The sequence below is a fragment of the Dreissena polymorpha genome, chromosome 3 (assembly GCF_020536995.1).
Source record: "Dreissena polymorpha isolate Duluth1 chromosome 3, UMN_Dpol_1.0, whole genome shotgun sequence".
NCBI classification, from domain to species: domain Eukaryota; kingdom Metazoa; phylum Mollusca; class Bivalvia; order Myida; family Dreissenidae; genus Dreissena; species Dreissena polymorpha.
The window spans coordinates 74488654-74506955 of NC_068357.1; the positions used below are offsets into that span (position 1 = coordinate 74488654).

The 18302-nt window shown below is 35.5% G+C and overlaps 2 protein-coding genes across 6 annotated transcripts in view; one reads left to right on the plus strand and one right to left on the minus strand.

The window, feature by feature from the left end:
- The window catches only part of LOC127874777 (pleckstrin homology domain-containing family G member 1-like), a 290411-nt gene that overhangs the window by 141274 nt on the left and 130835 nt on the right, over positions 1-18302 (minus strand). The gene's annotated exons all lie outside the window — the stretch shown is intronic.
- Positions 1-18302, plus strand: part of LOC127874784 (protein-L-isoaspartate(D-aspartate) O-methyltransferase-like) — a 169562-nt gene that overhangs the window by 2191 nt on the left and 149069 nt on the right. For 2 of the 5 annotated variants that reach the window (XM_052419404.1, XM_052419407.1), the window contains exons 4-7: positions 2607-2711; positions 4656-4868; positions 9347-9516; positions 14390-17153. In XM_052419404.1, the coding sequence (XP_052275364.1) occupies positions 2607-2711; positions 4656-4868; positions 9347-9516; positions 14390-14411 (510 nt within the window). In that variant the 3' untranslated portion in view covers positions 14412-17153. Of the gene's footprint in view, positions 1-2606; positions 2712-4655; positions 4869-9346; positions 9574-14389; positions 17154-18302 lie in introns of all 5 variants that reach the window. The other 3 variants (XM_052419408.1, XM_052419406.1, XM_052419405.1) reach the window with 3 other exon arrangements.

Sequence of the window (18302 nt, forward strand, 5' to 3'; positions counted from 1 at the left end):
TCAAATTATTGAATAACAGAATTATGGTCTTTGTCTGTTTTTGCACTATGGAATATATAGTCCCAATATTTAGTGTTTTAACTTTTTTTTTAACTACTGTGTGAACATTTCTTTAACTGTCTCAGTTGAATGACCTTAATATATAGATGAAGAATACAATGGAATTTTGGTTTTGACAAGTTTTTGCAGAATGACGGCCCTTTGTTTGTGTTTCCACTATGGAATATATACAGGTACTCCTAAAATCTTGTGTTTTCAAGTCTCTGTTACTAGTGGCTGGATCTAGCTCAATCATTTCCAGTTCAATGACCTTTAAGGGACCTTTTCACCGATTTTTGCATGTTTTGAGGTTTGTCATTAAATGCTTTAAATTGATAAATGTACATGTAAACATGGGAACTAATAAGTTCCAGTATATAACAAGAATAAAATTAAAGAAAGAAAAAAAGCTATCCACACCTGGGCTCCAACCACTGACCTCTGGAGTAAAATTCAAACACTTAAACCACTCTTTAATCTGTGCTGACATGGTTATCAATGTTTTTTTATACTTTATATAAGTAATCGTCGGAATGTCAAGTATATCAATAACAAAAAAACTTTCCTTATTATACAATTGTTACGCGTTTGTAAGGCTTGATTATTTTCAGGTTTTTAAATAGTTAAAAGATGCATATAATTGATATTTAAGAGCATAGTAAATGTTCAGTATAACTTTTTTATTGAAAAAACAACTACAGAACTACAACAAAAATTTGCAAATCTTAAACATTTTTTCAGTTTGGTAAATTTATTGAAACATGAACAGGTCCCTTCAATGTGTAGATGACTGTAAATAACAGAATTTCCACTTCAACAAGTTTTGGCAGAATGATGTGCCCTTTGTCTGTTTTTTTCACTGTACTCTGTTCTTACTTTTTTAAACAATTGCGTTATTTTTAGCTTGGTACATTTACACGAAAATTAGAACAAATCTCATGTTGAAAAAGACGCACATGAACATGCTTGGAATGTTTATGATAGTTATTATTCTAAACCTATAAATGTATTTTCCTTTTGAAGTTTCCAAGCTGTTAAAGTAACATAACTACTAAAAATCAACGAAAATTTCGTACAATTTTTCGTAAAATACACTTAACCAATTAAAAATCAGTGTTCCTTATGGCAATTGCCGAAATTGCAACGCCAGATGTGGTCTGGTAAAATAGATGTTTGTAGATACATAATGCTCGTTTTTATTATTGTTGTGCATATTTATTTATACGACACATGAACACTAACATGGTGTTTGTGTGTCGTATGAATAGATATATTCGCGGGAAATTAAAATGGAATTAATTGTGTCACAAATAAATAAAAATGAGCATTTTGTATCTACAAAAATCTATGTAATCATACCACATCTAGCATTAAAATTGTGGCTATTGCTATAAGGAACACTGATTGTTTAGGTGTCAACTTTATTTAACAAAATACTTTACGAAATGTTCGTTGATTTTGAGCGTTATAGAGACTTTAAGAAAACAGACTAAGACTTCAAAATATGAAATACGGAATTAGTATCTTTGCGCTTGTATTTCATAGTGGAAATACGCTGTTATTTTACTCTATACAAGAGGTATATTATACAAGATTTACATCACAAATATTTTTCTTAAGGTCACTACATACACTTAATAACATCTTTATCCTAATAAACGCCCCCAAGCGCGATGCAAACCACAAAGAGGGCGCGTTTATTTCACCCTCCGTTAGGTATAATATGAGCCAACACCTAAAATGTGTTAACTGGTATTTGCAAAAAGTTCCGAGTTCATTGAGCAATCGTTAACATATCACAAATAGTTTTATAAGAATACTACACCCTAATATCATGTGAAATGAAAGGGCTGTTTCGATATGACCGTAGTGAGAACTGTAACAGTACGCGTGGCCGAGATATGAACAGTGTTAATTATTGAACAACCTGGGTAGATCTGTATTTTAAATGCACGGTGTCATAAAAAAACGTAACATGAATTTGACATTTCAAACTGAAAACACAGATACTATAATAAAATCTTCTGCATGTTGGAGTTTAATTCTTACATCGATCTGTTCCAAATATATATGTTATTATTATTATTATTTAAGTTTTATTTCTATAAGGTTCTTGCCAATTACCTTGTTGATAAAAAAAATTTCCGTCAATAAAATGCAATTACTTTACCCCTTAGCAGCTGAGAAATGGGGGCGCTATTATTTTGATCACTCCTTCATTTTATTATACGATAGGGGCGCATTTATTAGGGCGGGAGCGTTTATTAGGATAAAGACGGTTTGAGCCTTGCTCTGTGAAAAAGGGGTGTAATGCATATTTGTCAAGTGTCATCCCAGATTAATCAGGAATTACACTTTCCGCTTTTATGGTACCAGTGTTTTTCTTTACAGAAAGTCTCTTCTTAGCAAAAATCCAGTTTAGGCGGAAAGTGTCGTCCCTGATTAGCCTCTGGGGACTGCACAGGCTTATCTGTGATGACACTTTACGCACATGCATTAAACCCCCTTTTCACAGAGCACGGCCCATATGTTGCAATAAGTGACTGTTTTGCTGGCTGTTCTTGCAGCATGCCCATGCCCTGGAGATCCTGTCAGGACATCTGAAAGAGGGTTCCAAGGCCCTGGACGTGGGGTCAGGCTCTGGCTATCTCACAGCATGCATGGCTCTCCTGGTATAAGCAAAAACACATATGAGCTGCATTGTGGGAAAAATTGGGCTAATGCATGTGCGACAAATGTCATCCGAGATGAGCCTCAGTAGTTGGCACAGGGACAACACTTTCTGCCTAGATTGTTTTACGGTTCATAAGAGACTTCCTAAAAACAAATATTAAAAAAAAAGCGGAAAGTGTTGTCATTGATTACCCTATACAGACTGCACAGGCTAATTTGGGATGACACTTTATGCAAAAGCATTTAGCCTTGTGTACCCAGAGCGCGGCTCAAATATTTTGTGACTGAAAATGAAATATTTACAACTATAAAGAAACGTCTCACGTTTGCTATAAAAGTTCACAACTTTAGGTTCTAAACCACAGGAAATATTTTATGTTGATTGCATAATTGTTATGTCGCATACATGCCATAATTTTTTAGAAATTTCTTGAAATGGTTGGGACATTAATTTTGACTGTATGATGCGACACTTAAACACAATCATTCATTTTAGTCTGTAGCTGTAAGATGTAAATAAATAAATGACTTACTATTTAGATCAAAACAAAGATTTGATTTAAGTCGAATTTGAATTTTGGTATTCCCTGTTTTACATGCATCATCTAATAAGAGGATGTGTACACATTGGCACTGTTCTTATTCTATGACTACCAATAAACAAGTGAAGTAAGATTACGGGACATCATGTGCAAATTATTTTGTCACTCTTTGGCAAAGTGAAAGATAATGACTATGACAGATAAAAAGAAGCATTCTAGTATTTAATTAAATAAGTTATTTTGCACAGCACTTTGCACATCTTAACCTTGATTGGTAAAAGTTGAGGTATTGGTATAAATATATTATTGACAGGGATCATATTTTCCCACAACATCAATCGGTCTGGATTTAAATGGTGAAAAAGTGTCCGAAAATTTATATCCGAAATCATGACAAATTACATTAAAATATATGCCATTGATTTTGCCATTCATGAAGGTGGTATGATAAATGTACAAGTTAAACCACGCATCGAAACTTCTGGTTGTGGGTTATTCAACATTAAACAATAAAGTACATGAATTATTTTGATTCTAACACGATTTTTTCTTAAGATTTATACAATGTATATTATTTTTCTTGTGTACTATTTTATGTGAAGTTCCGCCCATAAAAATAACTTTCTGCTTTTCTGTCGATCAGATCCGCGACTTTCATTCATTTATTGCCGGATTATTAAGCTGGTGGAAAATGTATCGGCATGTTTTGTTTAGTAATAGCGTGTGCTTTTAGTGTATAAGGTCCGCCCACAATTATTGCAGAATATTCGATTTTTTTTGTTTATATGAAAGTTTACTGTATCATGCATGAAATGCACAATTTCGACGAGAATAACATCGAGGTTTTCATCTCCAAAGTAACTATCAACGATTTTATCGTGGACAAGTACACATTATGGACCGATTAGTGTGCTAGGTATAAGCCAGTGAAATTATCGCTTGATATTGACACGGGGTTATTCACGCATGATTAATACACAACCGCGCGAATCTTCGCTGCTTGGGGTCATACTCTGATACTAGTCGGCTGACGTGCAATAAACTGGTCCTGACCGGTTTAGAGACTGCAGCGAATGGTTTATCATACCTAATCGAGATAAGTAATTAGGGTGTGTTAGCATGTGCACTGTGCAATCGATTTCATGAGATGAGAATTTAGCAAACAGAATCGGACCGACTGTTTGGGATTTTCAATCGGTCTTTCATGACCCAATTGGTCTAGGACCGACAACCGAAAAAAAAATGATCCCTGATTATTGAGAATATTACATATTGGTATTGTTTAACTAAAAAAGAATGATATTATAAGAAATAACAAAAATTAAAACCTAATGCAAATGACATAAATAATAAAATAACCAAATCAAAATTCTCAAACCACATTGCCCTACTCCATGGCAGGTTGGATCAGAGGGTAAAGCCATTGGCATCGACCACATCAAGGAGCTGGTGGATGGTTCCCTAGACAATGTGAGGAAGGACCCCAAACTGTCGGCCTTACTGGGTACCGGACAGTTGACGCTGATCACAGGAGACGGTAGACAGGGGTACGAGCCAGAGGCTCCGTATGATGCCATACACGTCGGGGCTGCCGCTCCAACCTTGCCACAGGCGGTAGGTAGATAAACATGACCGGAAATTCCTGCATGTTGTTTCAGATTTTTTGTCAGACAAAAAGTGTGGTTGCTATGGGTAGAGAACAGCGATTTTTTTATCCATTGAGAAAAGTACAGGTACAAGCCCAATTTGGAAAAATTAGCGCGAAAAAAATTGAAATAGGAAAAATTCGCGCTGTGAAGTCTTTAGATTTGGAAATTGGTGTATTTTATTAGTTGCTAACAAATACTTTAAAATTGATAAATTATTGTTGACAAATTGTCAATTTTATATTTTCTGCATAGGGAAATAAATTAAATGTTGCATTTCGTTTCAAATTTTTTGGAAACCACCCATTGGGATTTTTTTGGACTGCAATTGGGAATTTTTTGTTTTTTCCCCCATTGGGAAGATGACGTTTTCCGGTACTTTATAAAGAAAAAATTGATTACTTAAATCAGGAATCAGCCACAACTCTAAAAGTACTTAAGTAAGATCGATGAAACTCTGGATGTGAATACTGTGCCATATGGTGAATATGCACATTATTTCAATTTCTTCATCAGCGCAAAATTGTGGTGGCTATGGTAACAGACATAATTGATAATTAAAATCTGCCATAACTTAAAACTACTTAAGCTAGGTTAATAAAATTAATGAAGATCCTGAATTTTACTTGTCATATGTTATTTGACAATGTAGGCAATGCCTACAATTTACATTCATAATCCTACTCAAGATTGGATTATGCAACAAATTGTTATTGACTGCATAGCATGAACATACTCAGAGCTCCAGATAACTTTTTGGGCTAATTCTTTTTTAGTCCCTTTTTAGCTCATCTATTTTTTGAAAAAAATTATGAGCTATTGTCATCACCTTGGCGTCGGCGTTGGCGTCTGCGTCAGCGTTGGCGTCGGTGTCCGGTTAAGTTTTGCGTTTAGGTCCACTTTTCTCAGAAAGTATCAATGCTATTGCATTCAAACTTGGTGCACTTACTTTCTATCATGAGGGGACTGGGCAGGCAAAGTTAGATAACTCTGGCGTGCATTTTGACAGAATAATGTGCCCTTTTTATACTTAGAAAATTGAAAATTTTGATTAAGTTTTGTGTTTAGGTCCATTTTATTCCTTAAGTATCAAAGCTATTGCTTTCATACTTGCAACACTTACTAACTATCATAAGGGGACTGTGTAGGCAAAGTTATGTAACTCTGACTGGCATTTGGACGGAATTATGGGCCCTTTATACTTAGAAAATTTAAAATTTGGTTAAGTTTTGTGTTTTGGTCCACTTTACCCCTAAAGTATCATAGATATTGCTTTTATACTTGGAACACTCGCAAACTATCATAAGGGGACAGTAAAAGGACAAGTTGCATAACTCTGGTTGTCATTTTTACAGAATTATGGCGCTTTTTTGTCTTTTTAACTTTGAATATTTTGTTAAATTTTGTGTTTAGATCCACTTTACTTCTAAAGAATCAATGCTTTTGCTTTCAAACTTCAAATACTTTCTTACTATCATGATGTTACTGTACCTGGCAAGTTGAATTTTACCTTGACCTTTGAATGACCTTGACTCTCAAGGTCAAATTAATAAATTTTGCTTACATGTAAATTGCAATAACTTCTTTATTTATGATTAGATTTGATTGATACTTTGACAAAACTACTCTTACCTGACATACCACAATAGACTCCACCCAAACCATCCCCCCTCCCCCTCCCCCCCCCTATTTTTTTTTTTTTAAGATCATCTCACAAATGACCACCACACCCTCACACTATACCCCCCTCCCCACCCCACCCCCCCCCCATTTTTTTTTTTGAAACGGTTAAAAAACACAAATATTTATTTTTATTATTTTATTTTTTAAATACCGTCCAACCATCGCACTCAAGAATCCCCCCACGCCGATTTTTTTTTTCCGCATTTTTGGAAGATAATGTAGTAATGTCCACACCCCCACACTATACACCCCTCTTCACTCCACCTCTCCCTCCTTTGTAATTTAAATTGAGAGTCCCTTCACCTTTAAAAAGAAAATAGATGCGCGGTCTGCAACCGCAAGGCGGTGATCTTGTTTAAAGTTGAATTGTAAAGGATTATTTATCGATCCATTAAAAAAAATGCTATTACCCAATATGTTTACTAAGAAGACATTCTTGTTTTATGGTTGTAACTGCCTTTCATGGTCAGATTACATTATATACATGCAGTTATATGCATTAAATTTAACTGTTTTATTTTAGCTTGATTGAATAGAAAGCCAACGGTTCATTTGAATTGCTCTCGAGTCTGTTTTCTGGGTCTAGAACCAGTACTTGGTGTGAATGCTCCCACAGTGGGGATCGAACCTGTGACCCCCTGATAGCTAGGCAGACACCATGTACACCTCCTGATAGCTAGGCAGACACCATGTACACTATGCCACTGTGACCTCCTGATAGCTAGGCAGACACCATGTACACTACGCCACTGTGACCTCCTGATAGCTAGGCAGACACCATGTACACCTCCTGATAGCTAGGCAGACACCATGTACACTATGCCACTGTGACCTCCTGATAGCTAGGCAGACACCATGTACACTACGCCACTGTGACCTCCTGATAGCTAGGCAGACACCATGTACACTACGCCACTGTGACCTCCTGATAGCTAGGCAGACACCATGTACACTACTCCACTGTGACCTCCTGATAGCTAGGCAGACACCATGTACACCTCCTGATAGCTAGGCAGACACCATGTACACTATGCCACTGTGACCTCCTGATAGCTAGGCAGACACCATGTACACTACGCCACTGTGACCTCCTGATAGCTAGGCAGACACCATGTACACTACGCCACTGTGACCTCCTGATAGCTAGGCAGACACCATGTACACCTCCTGATAGCTAGGCAGACACCATGTACACTATGCCACTGTGACCTCCTGATAGCTAGGCAGACACCATGTACACTACGCCACTGTGACCTCCTGATAGCTAGGCAGACACCATGTACACTACGCCACTGTGACCTCCTGATAGCTAGGCAGACACCATGTACACCTCCTGATAGCTAGGCAGACACCATGTACACTATGCCACTGTGACCTCCTGATAGCTAGGCAGACACCATGTACACTACGCCACTGTGACCTCCTGATAGCTAGGCAGACACCATGTACACTACGCCACTGTGACCTCCTGATCGCTAGGCAGACACCATGTACACTACGCCACTGTGACCTCCTGATAGCTAGGCAGACACCATGTACACTACGCCACTGTGACCTCCTGATCGCTAGGCAGACACCATGTACATTACGCCATTGCGACTTTTTAAAGTTATATGCATTACCTGTGCAGATATAATGTATATGTTTAAGTAACTCAAGACTTTGGCATTGGTCTGAACAGTGTTTAAACATTTTGATTTTTGTTTACAACTGCTACTAGAATAGTTAGTGTCATTTAAATGGTACTGGACAAGATTTTAGAAGTTCATGGCCGAAGGGCAATTCTGCAACTACACATAACCATATTATTTGATTTATTTTATTAAACTAAAGCTAGTTTTTATATTAAACGTGTAGAATAAAAGTGTTAAATATGTTTTAAACAACACAATCACTCATGCCCTGATACAGATGGGAATTATTTTCATTTCGGTTGTTAAGCGTTTTTACTACCAACTGTTACGAATTTTGGCTGTCATACCAATTATAAATCATGCATGTTTGTGCACGCAATGCGCTTGATTTCACTAAATGCTTAATATGCCTGAGCTAAATGCTTCAGAACTGTCTTCTAATTGAAGTCTGTTTAATGCCATTTGATACATACCCACAAACATAAATATAAAATTCTTATTGAAAGTTTTCAATGCATATCTTAACATTAAACTTATTTTATTACAAGGTAACAATAAACTGTTAACTAAAAAAACCCATTCAATTTGGTATTGATGTAATTGCTTTAAAGTTGTGCAGTAAGGTACAATAACAAATTGTAAGAAACTAGAAGTATTTTAGTTCATAATATTTAGTTATATTGCAATTAAATGAATATATTGATAAATCATATTATTAAATTTCCATTTAAATTTTATTTGAAAAAAACACTCTTTATTTTAAGTGCTTTGAGTTTAAAAAATCAAACTGAATGAACAAAGAAACACAACATTGTTGTGAGCGCTACAACATGAATGTAGCCAAAAATAAAATAATGAGACATAAAAATGAAAATTGTGTAGTTCTTATAATTTTTTACTTGTATGCTTTTACGCAGGAAAAATAAATACACAATCTAACAAACATTAACAAAAGTATTTAAATAAATTTTATAAAACCTTATGTAAACAATTAATATGTTTTTTGTAACCTGTTGCATCCCTAGTTTAATTTAATAATATTTACTTCTAAAATGTAAACCCATAATGAATCATCGTAATGCATGACAAGTCACAACTTGTGGCCAACTGGAAGTCCCTCTGTTTCCAGCTCATAGATCAGCTGAAGCCAGGAGGCCGACTGATCATACCAGTGGGTGGAGAAGGGGAAAACCAAATATTACAGCAGATTGACAAGCTGCCAGATGGCTCTGTGAAAAAACACAACCTTATGGGTGTGATTTACGTGCCGCTTACCAGCAAGGAGAAGCAATGGCCAAGGTTCCGATAATTACTTCCACATATATATCTGCCTGCCATGCTTGTGTACAATACCAGGTTGGATATTAACTGAAACCTTATCAGTGTTTGGCTTGGAATGTCACTAGCTGCTGGTTGGTGTTTTAAGCTCACCTGAACACAACATGCTCATGTTGAGCTTTTTGGATCACCTTTTGTCTGTTGTTTGTTGTCAATCATCAATATTACTCTAGAGGCCATATTTATTGTCAATTCATCATTAGACATTTTCAAAACATTTGTCACGATAATATCTCGGCTAAGTTAAAAACTGGATCGCGTGAGGACAAACTGTAGGTCACAAGGTCAAATTAAAAAAAGCTTGTGAACACTCTAGAAGTCATACTTTTTGGACAATCATTATAAAACATGCTGGGGACATTTGTGCTTATGATATATTGACTGAGTTAAAAATGTTTCCAGTCCATTGAAAAACAAGTGTGCCAGGGGGTGGAGCATTTTCCATAAATTGTGATAGTAAAATCTTGTTTACTTCCTACAAGTAACATTTTCAGACCAATCATCATGATATTTGCCCAGTACTTTTTTCTTATGATAAATCTACAAAGTGAAAACAATTTTTGTTCTGTTAAAATAAACATCGTTGGTCTAACCATCATGAAACTTGCTAAGAATATTAATTATAACAATACTTTGGTGGATTAAAATTTGTTAAGTTTCATTGAAAAACATAGTTGGCAGGGGGTTAGGCAGTTTTTTTTTATATGGATGTAGTTTAACTTTGTTAGCACTCTAGAAGTAATATTTTTGGGAAAAATCTTGTTATGCCCCCTTTGAAGAAGAGGGGGTATATTGTTTTGCACATGTCGGTCGGTCTGTCCTTCCGTCAGTCCGTCCACCAGATGGTTTCCGGATTATAACTCGTGAACGCTTTGGCCTAGGATCGTGAAACTTCATATGTACATTGATCATGACTGGCAGATGACCCCTATTGATTTTCAGGTCACTAGGTCAAAGGTGAAGGTCACAGTGACTCGAAATAGTAAAACGGTTTCCGGATGATAACTCAAGAATGATTACGCCTAGGAAAATGAAACTACATAAGTACATTGATCAAGACTCGCAGATGACCCCTATTGATTTTCAGGTCACTAGGTCAAAGGTCAAGGTCACAGTGACTCGAAAAAGTAAAATGGTTTCCAGATGATAACTCAAGAATGCTTACGCCTATGATCATGAAACTTCATAGGTACATTGATCATGACTGGCAGATGACCCCTATTGATTTTCAGGTCACTAGGTCAAAGGTCAAGGGCACAGTGACTCGAAATAGTAATATGGTTTCCGGATGATAAATCAAGAATGCTTATGCCTAGGATCATGAAACTTCATAGGTACATTGATCATGACTGGCAGATGACCCTTATTGATTTTCAGGTCAAAGGTCAAGGTAACAGTGACTCGAAATAGTAAAACGGTTTCCGGATGATGCCTCAAGAATGCTTATGTCTAGGATCATGAAACTTCATAGGTACATTGATCATGACTGGCAAATGACCCCTATTGATTTTCAGGTCACTATGTCAAAGGTCAAGGTCACAGTGACTCAAAACAGTAAAATGGTTTCCAGATGATAGCTCAAGAATGCTTACGCCTAGGATCATGAAACTTCATAGGTACATTGATCATAACTGGCAGATGACCTCTATTGATTTTCAGGTCACTAGGTCAAAGGTCACAGTGACTCGAAACAGTAAAATGGTTTCTGGATGATAACTCAAGAATGCTTACGCCTAGGATCATGAAACTTCATAGGTACATTGATAATGACTTGCAGATGACCCCTATTGATTTCCAGGTCACTAGGTCAAAGGTCAAGGTCACAGTGACACAAAACAGTAAAATGGTTTCCGGATGATAACTCAAGAATGCTTACGCCTAGGATCATAAAACTTCATAGGTAAATTGATCATGACTGGCAGATGACCCCTATTGATTTTCAGGTCAAAGGTCAAGGTAACAGTGACAAAAAACGTATTCACTCAATAGCTGCCACTACAACTGACAGCCCATATGGGGGGCATGCATGTTTTACAAACAGCCCTTGTTTTTTTCTTATATCTTGGCCGTTTGTTAAATTCCATATTTGGATATATATTGCAGTAAGCTTTTCATAATATTCAATATACAATGTTTTTTAGCTCGACTATTATATATGAAATATATATAGTGGAGCTATCCTACTCACCCCGGCGTAGGCGTTAGTGTGAGCGTGCAAATGTTAAAGTTTGCGTACCACCCCAAATTTTTCCTATGTCCCTTGACATATTGCTTTCATATTTTGCATACTTCTTTACCAACATGACCCCAACCTATAAACAAGAGCAGACAACTGTATCAAGCATTTTGTAAGAATTATGGCCCTTTTGCCACTTAGAATATGCATATTATTGATAACTCTATGTTAAAGTTTGCGTACCACCTCAAATATTTTCATTGTCCCTTGACATATTGCTTTTATATTTTGCATACTTCCTTACCAACATAACCCCAACCTATAAACAAGAGCAGACAACTGTATTAAGCATTTTGTAAGAATTCTGGCCCTTTTTCCACTTAGAATATGCATATTACTGATAACTCTATATTAAAATTTGCGTACCTCCTCAAATATTTTCAATGTCCCTTGACATATTGCTTTTATATTTTGCATACTTCTTTACCAACATGACCCCAACCTATAAACAGGAGCAGACAAATGTATCTAGTATTTTGTAAGAATTATGGCCCTTTTTTGTCTTTGTAACTTTTAATATTTTGTTAAATTTTGTGTTTAGATCCACTTTACTTCTAAAGTATCAAGGCTATTGCTTTAGACTTCAAATATTTTGTTACTATCATGATTTTACTGTACCTTGCAAGTTAAATTTGACCTTGACCTTTGAATGACCTTGACTCTCAAGGTCAAATTAATAAATTTTGCTTAAATTGCCATAGCTTCTTTATTTAACATCATATTTGATTCATACTTTGACAAAACAACACTTACCTGACATACCACAATGGACTCCACCCAAACTATCCCCCACGCCCCACCTCAGAATCCCCCCCCCCCAAAAATTTTTTCTTTTTTTTTCTTTTTTTTGAAAGATCATCTATTAAATGACCACCCACCCACATTATACCCCCCTCTCCATGATGGCTTACGTTATACTGTCAAGCACTCGAATAGTCGAGCGCGCTGTCCTCTGACAGCTCTTGTTTTAATAATGTTCGCATATGAAATGTCATTTTCAGCTGCTTTACAACTGTTTTAATAAACATTATTTTACACACAATCATCTTTAAAAAATGTCTAGTTTAATATTTAAACCCACCTATATAATATGCCCCAACTATTTAATGAAAATCTGATGTCAATTGTCAATGTTATTATCAAGAAAATATGGTATAAGTAAGCTTGGTCGAAAAGCATGGCTGCTGGGGATCCAGCTACATTGAACATTTGTGAACAATCTAGCAGTCAAATATTTTGTCAAATCTTTATGAAACTTGCTCAGAATGTTTTTTATGCCCCCAGAGTGAATGATCAGGGGGTATATTGTTTTTGGTCTGTCTGTCTGTCTGTCTGTCATTTTAGTGTGTGTTTGTCCCAAAACTTTAACCTTGCTCATAAAATGAAAACTCTTGGGTCTATGTTCTTTAAACTTCACGTGTGCATGCATTTCATAGAGATCTACAATCATTAATGGTTTGAGGTCAATAGGTCAAAGGTCAAGGTCACTGTGACCTTTATTTGGTGTGAGTCTACCTACATGACTTACAGATTAAGTGTGATACTCATTCCAGTCAATTGATATTTGGCTTAGTAATCATGGGGCTTGTTTTCTCTAAAATAGCTGCTGTGGGACTTCAAAGCGCAGTAGGGGGCATTGTGTTTCACAAACACAGCTCTTGTTTAAGAATGTTACTATTGGCCTAGTTCAAAACGGTTATGTCCATCGACACGCACTGCCACCATGGGGTGGCACAATTTTTCTTTCATCTCCTCTGGTTAACCATGACACCACTCTAAATGTGACACATTTTTCCCATTAAGCATCAAAATTGATAACTGTGTTGGGCATGATGCAAATTGTGACTGTGTTTGGCTTGATACAAATCATGACTGTGTTGGGCATGATACAAATCATGACTGTGTTGGGGTGATACAAATCATGACTGTGTTTGGCTTGATACAGATCATGACTGTGTTGGGCATGATACAAATCATGACTGTGTTGGGGTGATACAAATCATGACTGTGTTCGGCGTGTTACAAATCATGACTGTGTTTTATGGTATGCAAATAAGGTCCTTTTTAAATTGGTCAGATACAATTATGACCATTTCTGTGCTCGGCATTTCTTTAACATTTTATTGTGATTGTGACAAGATGTCCTATTTGAATATTTGTGAAAATAGTTGCGTTTTGAATTGTATGTGGCTTGAAATCAGCTGTTTGGGCATGGAATTGTTGTTGGTTTTTAAGACCTGAGAACTATTTATTTAGTGCAATAGGTTTATGTGGCATGCTGACATGTTTTATTTTGTTTAATATATCAAATGTTAAATGTTGTAGTTCCTTAGTTCAATAACTCAATATCTTCAGGGAAAAGTATTAGCACTTAACCAGTTATTGCATGCACTTAAGTAAGTGTGGATGGGAATTATGCAATAGTTTATTAACGTTACTTGATGCTTATATTAATCTTTTCCCTTAATTCGATAATAATTGTAATGAAGCTTCTTTTTCAGTCCTAATTCATGTGTTCCTTGAAAAAATGAAATATGAACATTTATCACAAAAATAACATTTAATCATTAGTTATAATTGGGGTTTTTCTGATTTCAGTAAAACCAAAGATGAAATCTGACCGAGTCGACTGACGTCCTGTGCTTGAATCCAGCTATGTTATTTGCCTTGATCACCCGTTTTGAATCAACCAAAGCATGCAGTATGTTTTGGCCACATGCTTCATCAAGCAATAAGTCATATTGTATGTTAATATGCTAAGATATAGATGGCACAGTGTGAAACTAATGTCATCTCATACTGACATGTCTATGCTCAACCTTTGATTGTTTAAATGAAATCCTTTTGTTTATGCTGAATAATTTTCAGCGAATGAAATAGATTTATAATATTGATTTGAATGACATTTTCCACCAAGACGAGATTATCATATGGAGGAGACTTTCTGAAAACAAAAAAAATTCAATACAAGAGAAAAGTGTGATCCCTGATTTGCTTGTATGGGCTGCAAATGCTAATTTAGAACGATACTTTCAGCACTTGTATTTAGCTCAGTTTTCCCAGAGGGATGACTAAAAATTGGTGATAATTAATGTGATGTGACTACAAAAAAGACGGGTTGTTGTGATAAGCCAGAATAGCACAGATGTTCATGTACTTTAATCTTTTACTTTTTTAGATACGTGTTTTGACGCATTTGAAGTCCAGAAGTAAGCTTAATTTAAGGCAAGACCTTTTTTGCTAGATTCAAGTTTTAAAGGCTTGATTTCCAACCTTAGATACTGAGGAGCAGCAAACAGCATAAAACCTGAACAGACTGCGAGTTACTTGCAGGCTGTTCAGTTTAATGCTGTTTACACATGGCCATTTTAACTTTGCTTCTGAGTGGGAAAAGGTTAAGGTTATGGCTCTCCTGTTCCACTGCCTTGAATTGTTTTTTTAGCATTTTTTACTAAATATCATACAGTGTTTTGTTCACTGACATATAATGTGATTTTTAAATGATAATGTGCGAGCAAGAATGGTATATTGGCTCTCTTTGCAAATTGGGTGATAAAGTTTCTCTGGCTTTCAATGCTTCATATGTGATGAAAAGTCTTTTCTAATGGGGGATTATTTTATCACATCATCAGACGTTTGTCGTAGAAAAAAAACGTCATAAATAAGGTGTATTTTCATCCAATGGAAAGCAGCAAACATGTGCAGATTCTTGATGCCCTACGGTTTGTTTTTATGATTTCCTTGGATATTTATCAGGTATCTGCAGGTTATTTATTTTCAAAAGAAAAAAGAAAGAAAAACAAGACATTTAAGAAATAAACAGAATTATAAGTAAATGTTGAATTCAGATTAGTTTTTTCTCTCTGCAAGAAAATGTTGACCACTTGCAGAGACTGTTTACTATTCCTGTGAAATTAACCGAGCTGTATTCAACACTATACGAGTATTATTTATATACATCACTACAATACAGTTTTCATCAGTTTCTTTGAGCAGGGCTCCGGTGTGCCAATTACTTCCAGCCTTTTGTTTTTTAACTCTTTCCCCCATAACAAGCAAAGCAAAAATGGCTTTATGCTGTTTGCTGCTCATCAGTATCTAAGGGTTGGAAATGAAGCCTTTAAAACTTGAATTTAGTAATAAAGGTATTAAATTAAATGTAACTTTCTTAGGGACTACAAATGCGTAAAAATATTGGTACATATCTAAGTGGTAAAAGGTTAAGCCATGTGGTGAGTGCTATAATGCAAACTCATGTTCCATGGTCGTTGAAGTGATAGAGATATATTAAATAGTGACCTTACCTTTTTAACCAATCAATATTTGAAACAAAATGTGTCAATAATTTGTCAGAATGCTTAGATTCTAAATCATGCTTTTTTCTCTAACAAACTTCTTACGACTTCAGTGAAATAATAAAGTGTTATATATTTGCAAATTTAAAAAGAATATTGAAAATAAAACCTTTCATCTATTGTGTACATTTAAATTTACATATTAAACTGTGACAATGCTTTTAGTTTGTGAGATATCTTCACAGGCATGTGACAAGACATGTACTTGAGTATTTGAGTTCGCTTTTTATGCCCCCGGATCGAAAGATCGGGGGTATATTGTTTTTGACCTGTCTGTCTGTCACTCTTGTCATTCTGTCCGTAAACTTTAATCTGGGTTAAAGTTTTGCGATAACTTTTGCAATATTGAAGATAGCAACTCGATATTTGGCATGCATGTGTATCTCATGGAGCTGCACATTTTGAGTGGTGAAATTATATTAGACCTTTGGACTTGAAGGATGACTTTGACCTTGACTTTTCACCTCTCAAAATGTGCAGCTCCATGAGATACATATGCATGCCAAATATCAAGTTGCTATTTTCAATATTGCAAAAGTTATTGCAAATGTTAAAGTTGGCGCAAACCAACCAAACAACCAACCAACAGACCAACCAACAGACAGGGCAAAAACAATATGTTCCCCACTACTATAGTGGGGGACATTAAAATAAAAATTAATTAATTTTCATTTCTCGATTCAATCTAAATGTATCTCATGGAGCTGCTCATTTTGAGTGGTGAAAAGTCAAGGTCAAGTTCATCCTTCAAGGTCAAAGGTCAAATAAAATTGTATTTTTCTTTCCTAAAACTGCAACCTTCGTTAAAGTTTTAGCATAACTTTTTTAATATTGAACACAGCAACTTCATATTTGGCATGCATGTGTATCTCGTAGAGCTGCACATTTTGAGTGTTGAAAGGTCAAGGTCAACCTTCAAGGTCAAAGGTCAAAAATAAAAATAATTCATTTCTCCATTCAATCTCTTACTTACTTCTTGTGGGGCAGCACATTTTGATTGGTGAAAGGTCAAGGTCATTCTTCAAGGTCAAATATATAGCTTCAAAGCGGCGCAATAGGGGGCATTGTGTTTCTGACAAACACATCTCTTGTTTCGTTAAAGGATTGGGCAATAAATATACAAGGCAATATGTAATATTACAAGTCTCGTATGGGTTTCATGATTCCAGTATTTTGAATTTAAATATTAAGTGTTTATAAGTATTTGTGACTCAAGACTTTATACTTATCATTTACTACTATTTGTCTTGACTTCTTTTTGATATTTTACAATTATGAATATTCACTAAATGCATCTTTACTATGTTTGAAATTATGTTTCCTGATAATTTTCAATATTTCAATAAGTGATTTAGCATTAAATAAAACACCTTAGTTGTATATGTTATGTCATGTATATAATTTTAATATATTCACAACTATGTAACAGCAAACATTGGAAAAAAAAATGCAACTAGTTGTATATCATATATACCCTGTAATGTATATAAATTTAATAAATTGTACATTTAAAACTTTGCAACATAAAACGTATGAAGATGTTTACCATTATTGTCTGTGCATTTTGCTGGAACTGCAATTATTATTCCCCGCCATGGCGGAGGGATATTGTTTTGGCGTTGTCTGTCTGTCTTTCCGTCCGTCCGTCCGAAGCCATATCTTGGAAGTACTTTGGCGGATTTCATTGAAACTTGGTATGAGTATATATATGGATAAAGAGTATGATGCACGCCCAATGGCATTGTATGCCATCTGTTAATAACAGAGTTATGGCCCTTTGTTTCTTGAAAAAATGCTTTTTTTAGTGTCAAATAAAACTCTTTTGTGGCCAGAAGCATATTGACGGGGGATACCAATTCAACGAATTTGCTTGTTTGTTTTCAGAGTTTTATAAATTTGGGGATGTTTTTGTTGCTGATAAGTTTTTCTTTAAATTTCTATATTTGTTCATACTGCTAGAATGCCAGCTCTGGTAAGCATGAGATTACAACTTTCTTTTAGTACTGTATTAACAGGTATATAATGTATTTTATTACCTGAACAGTAATTAAGTCTGAAGCTTAATATAATTTTATTTAAGCTTTAAGTTCTTGCCTTCTTTAGAAAGAATACATTCATGTTGCTGTATTGGTGCAACTAAAAGCTCTGCTGTTACT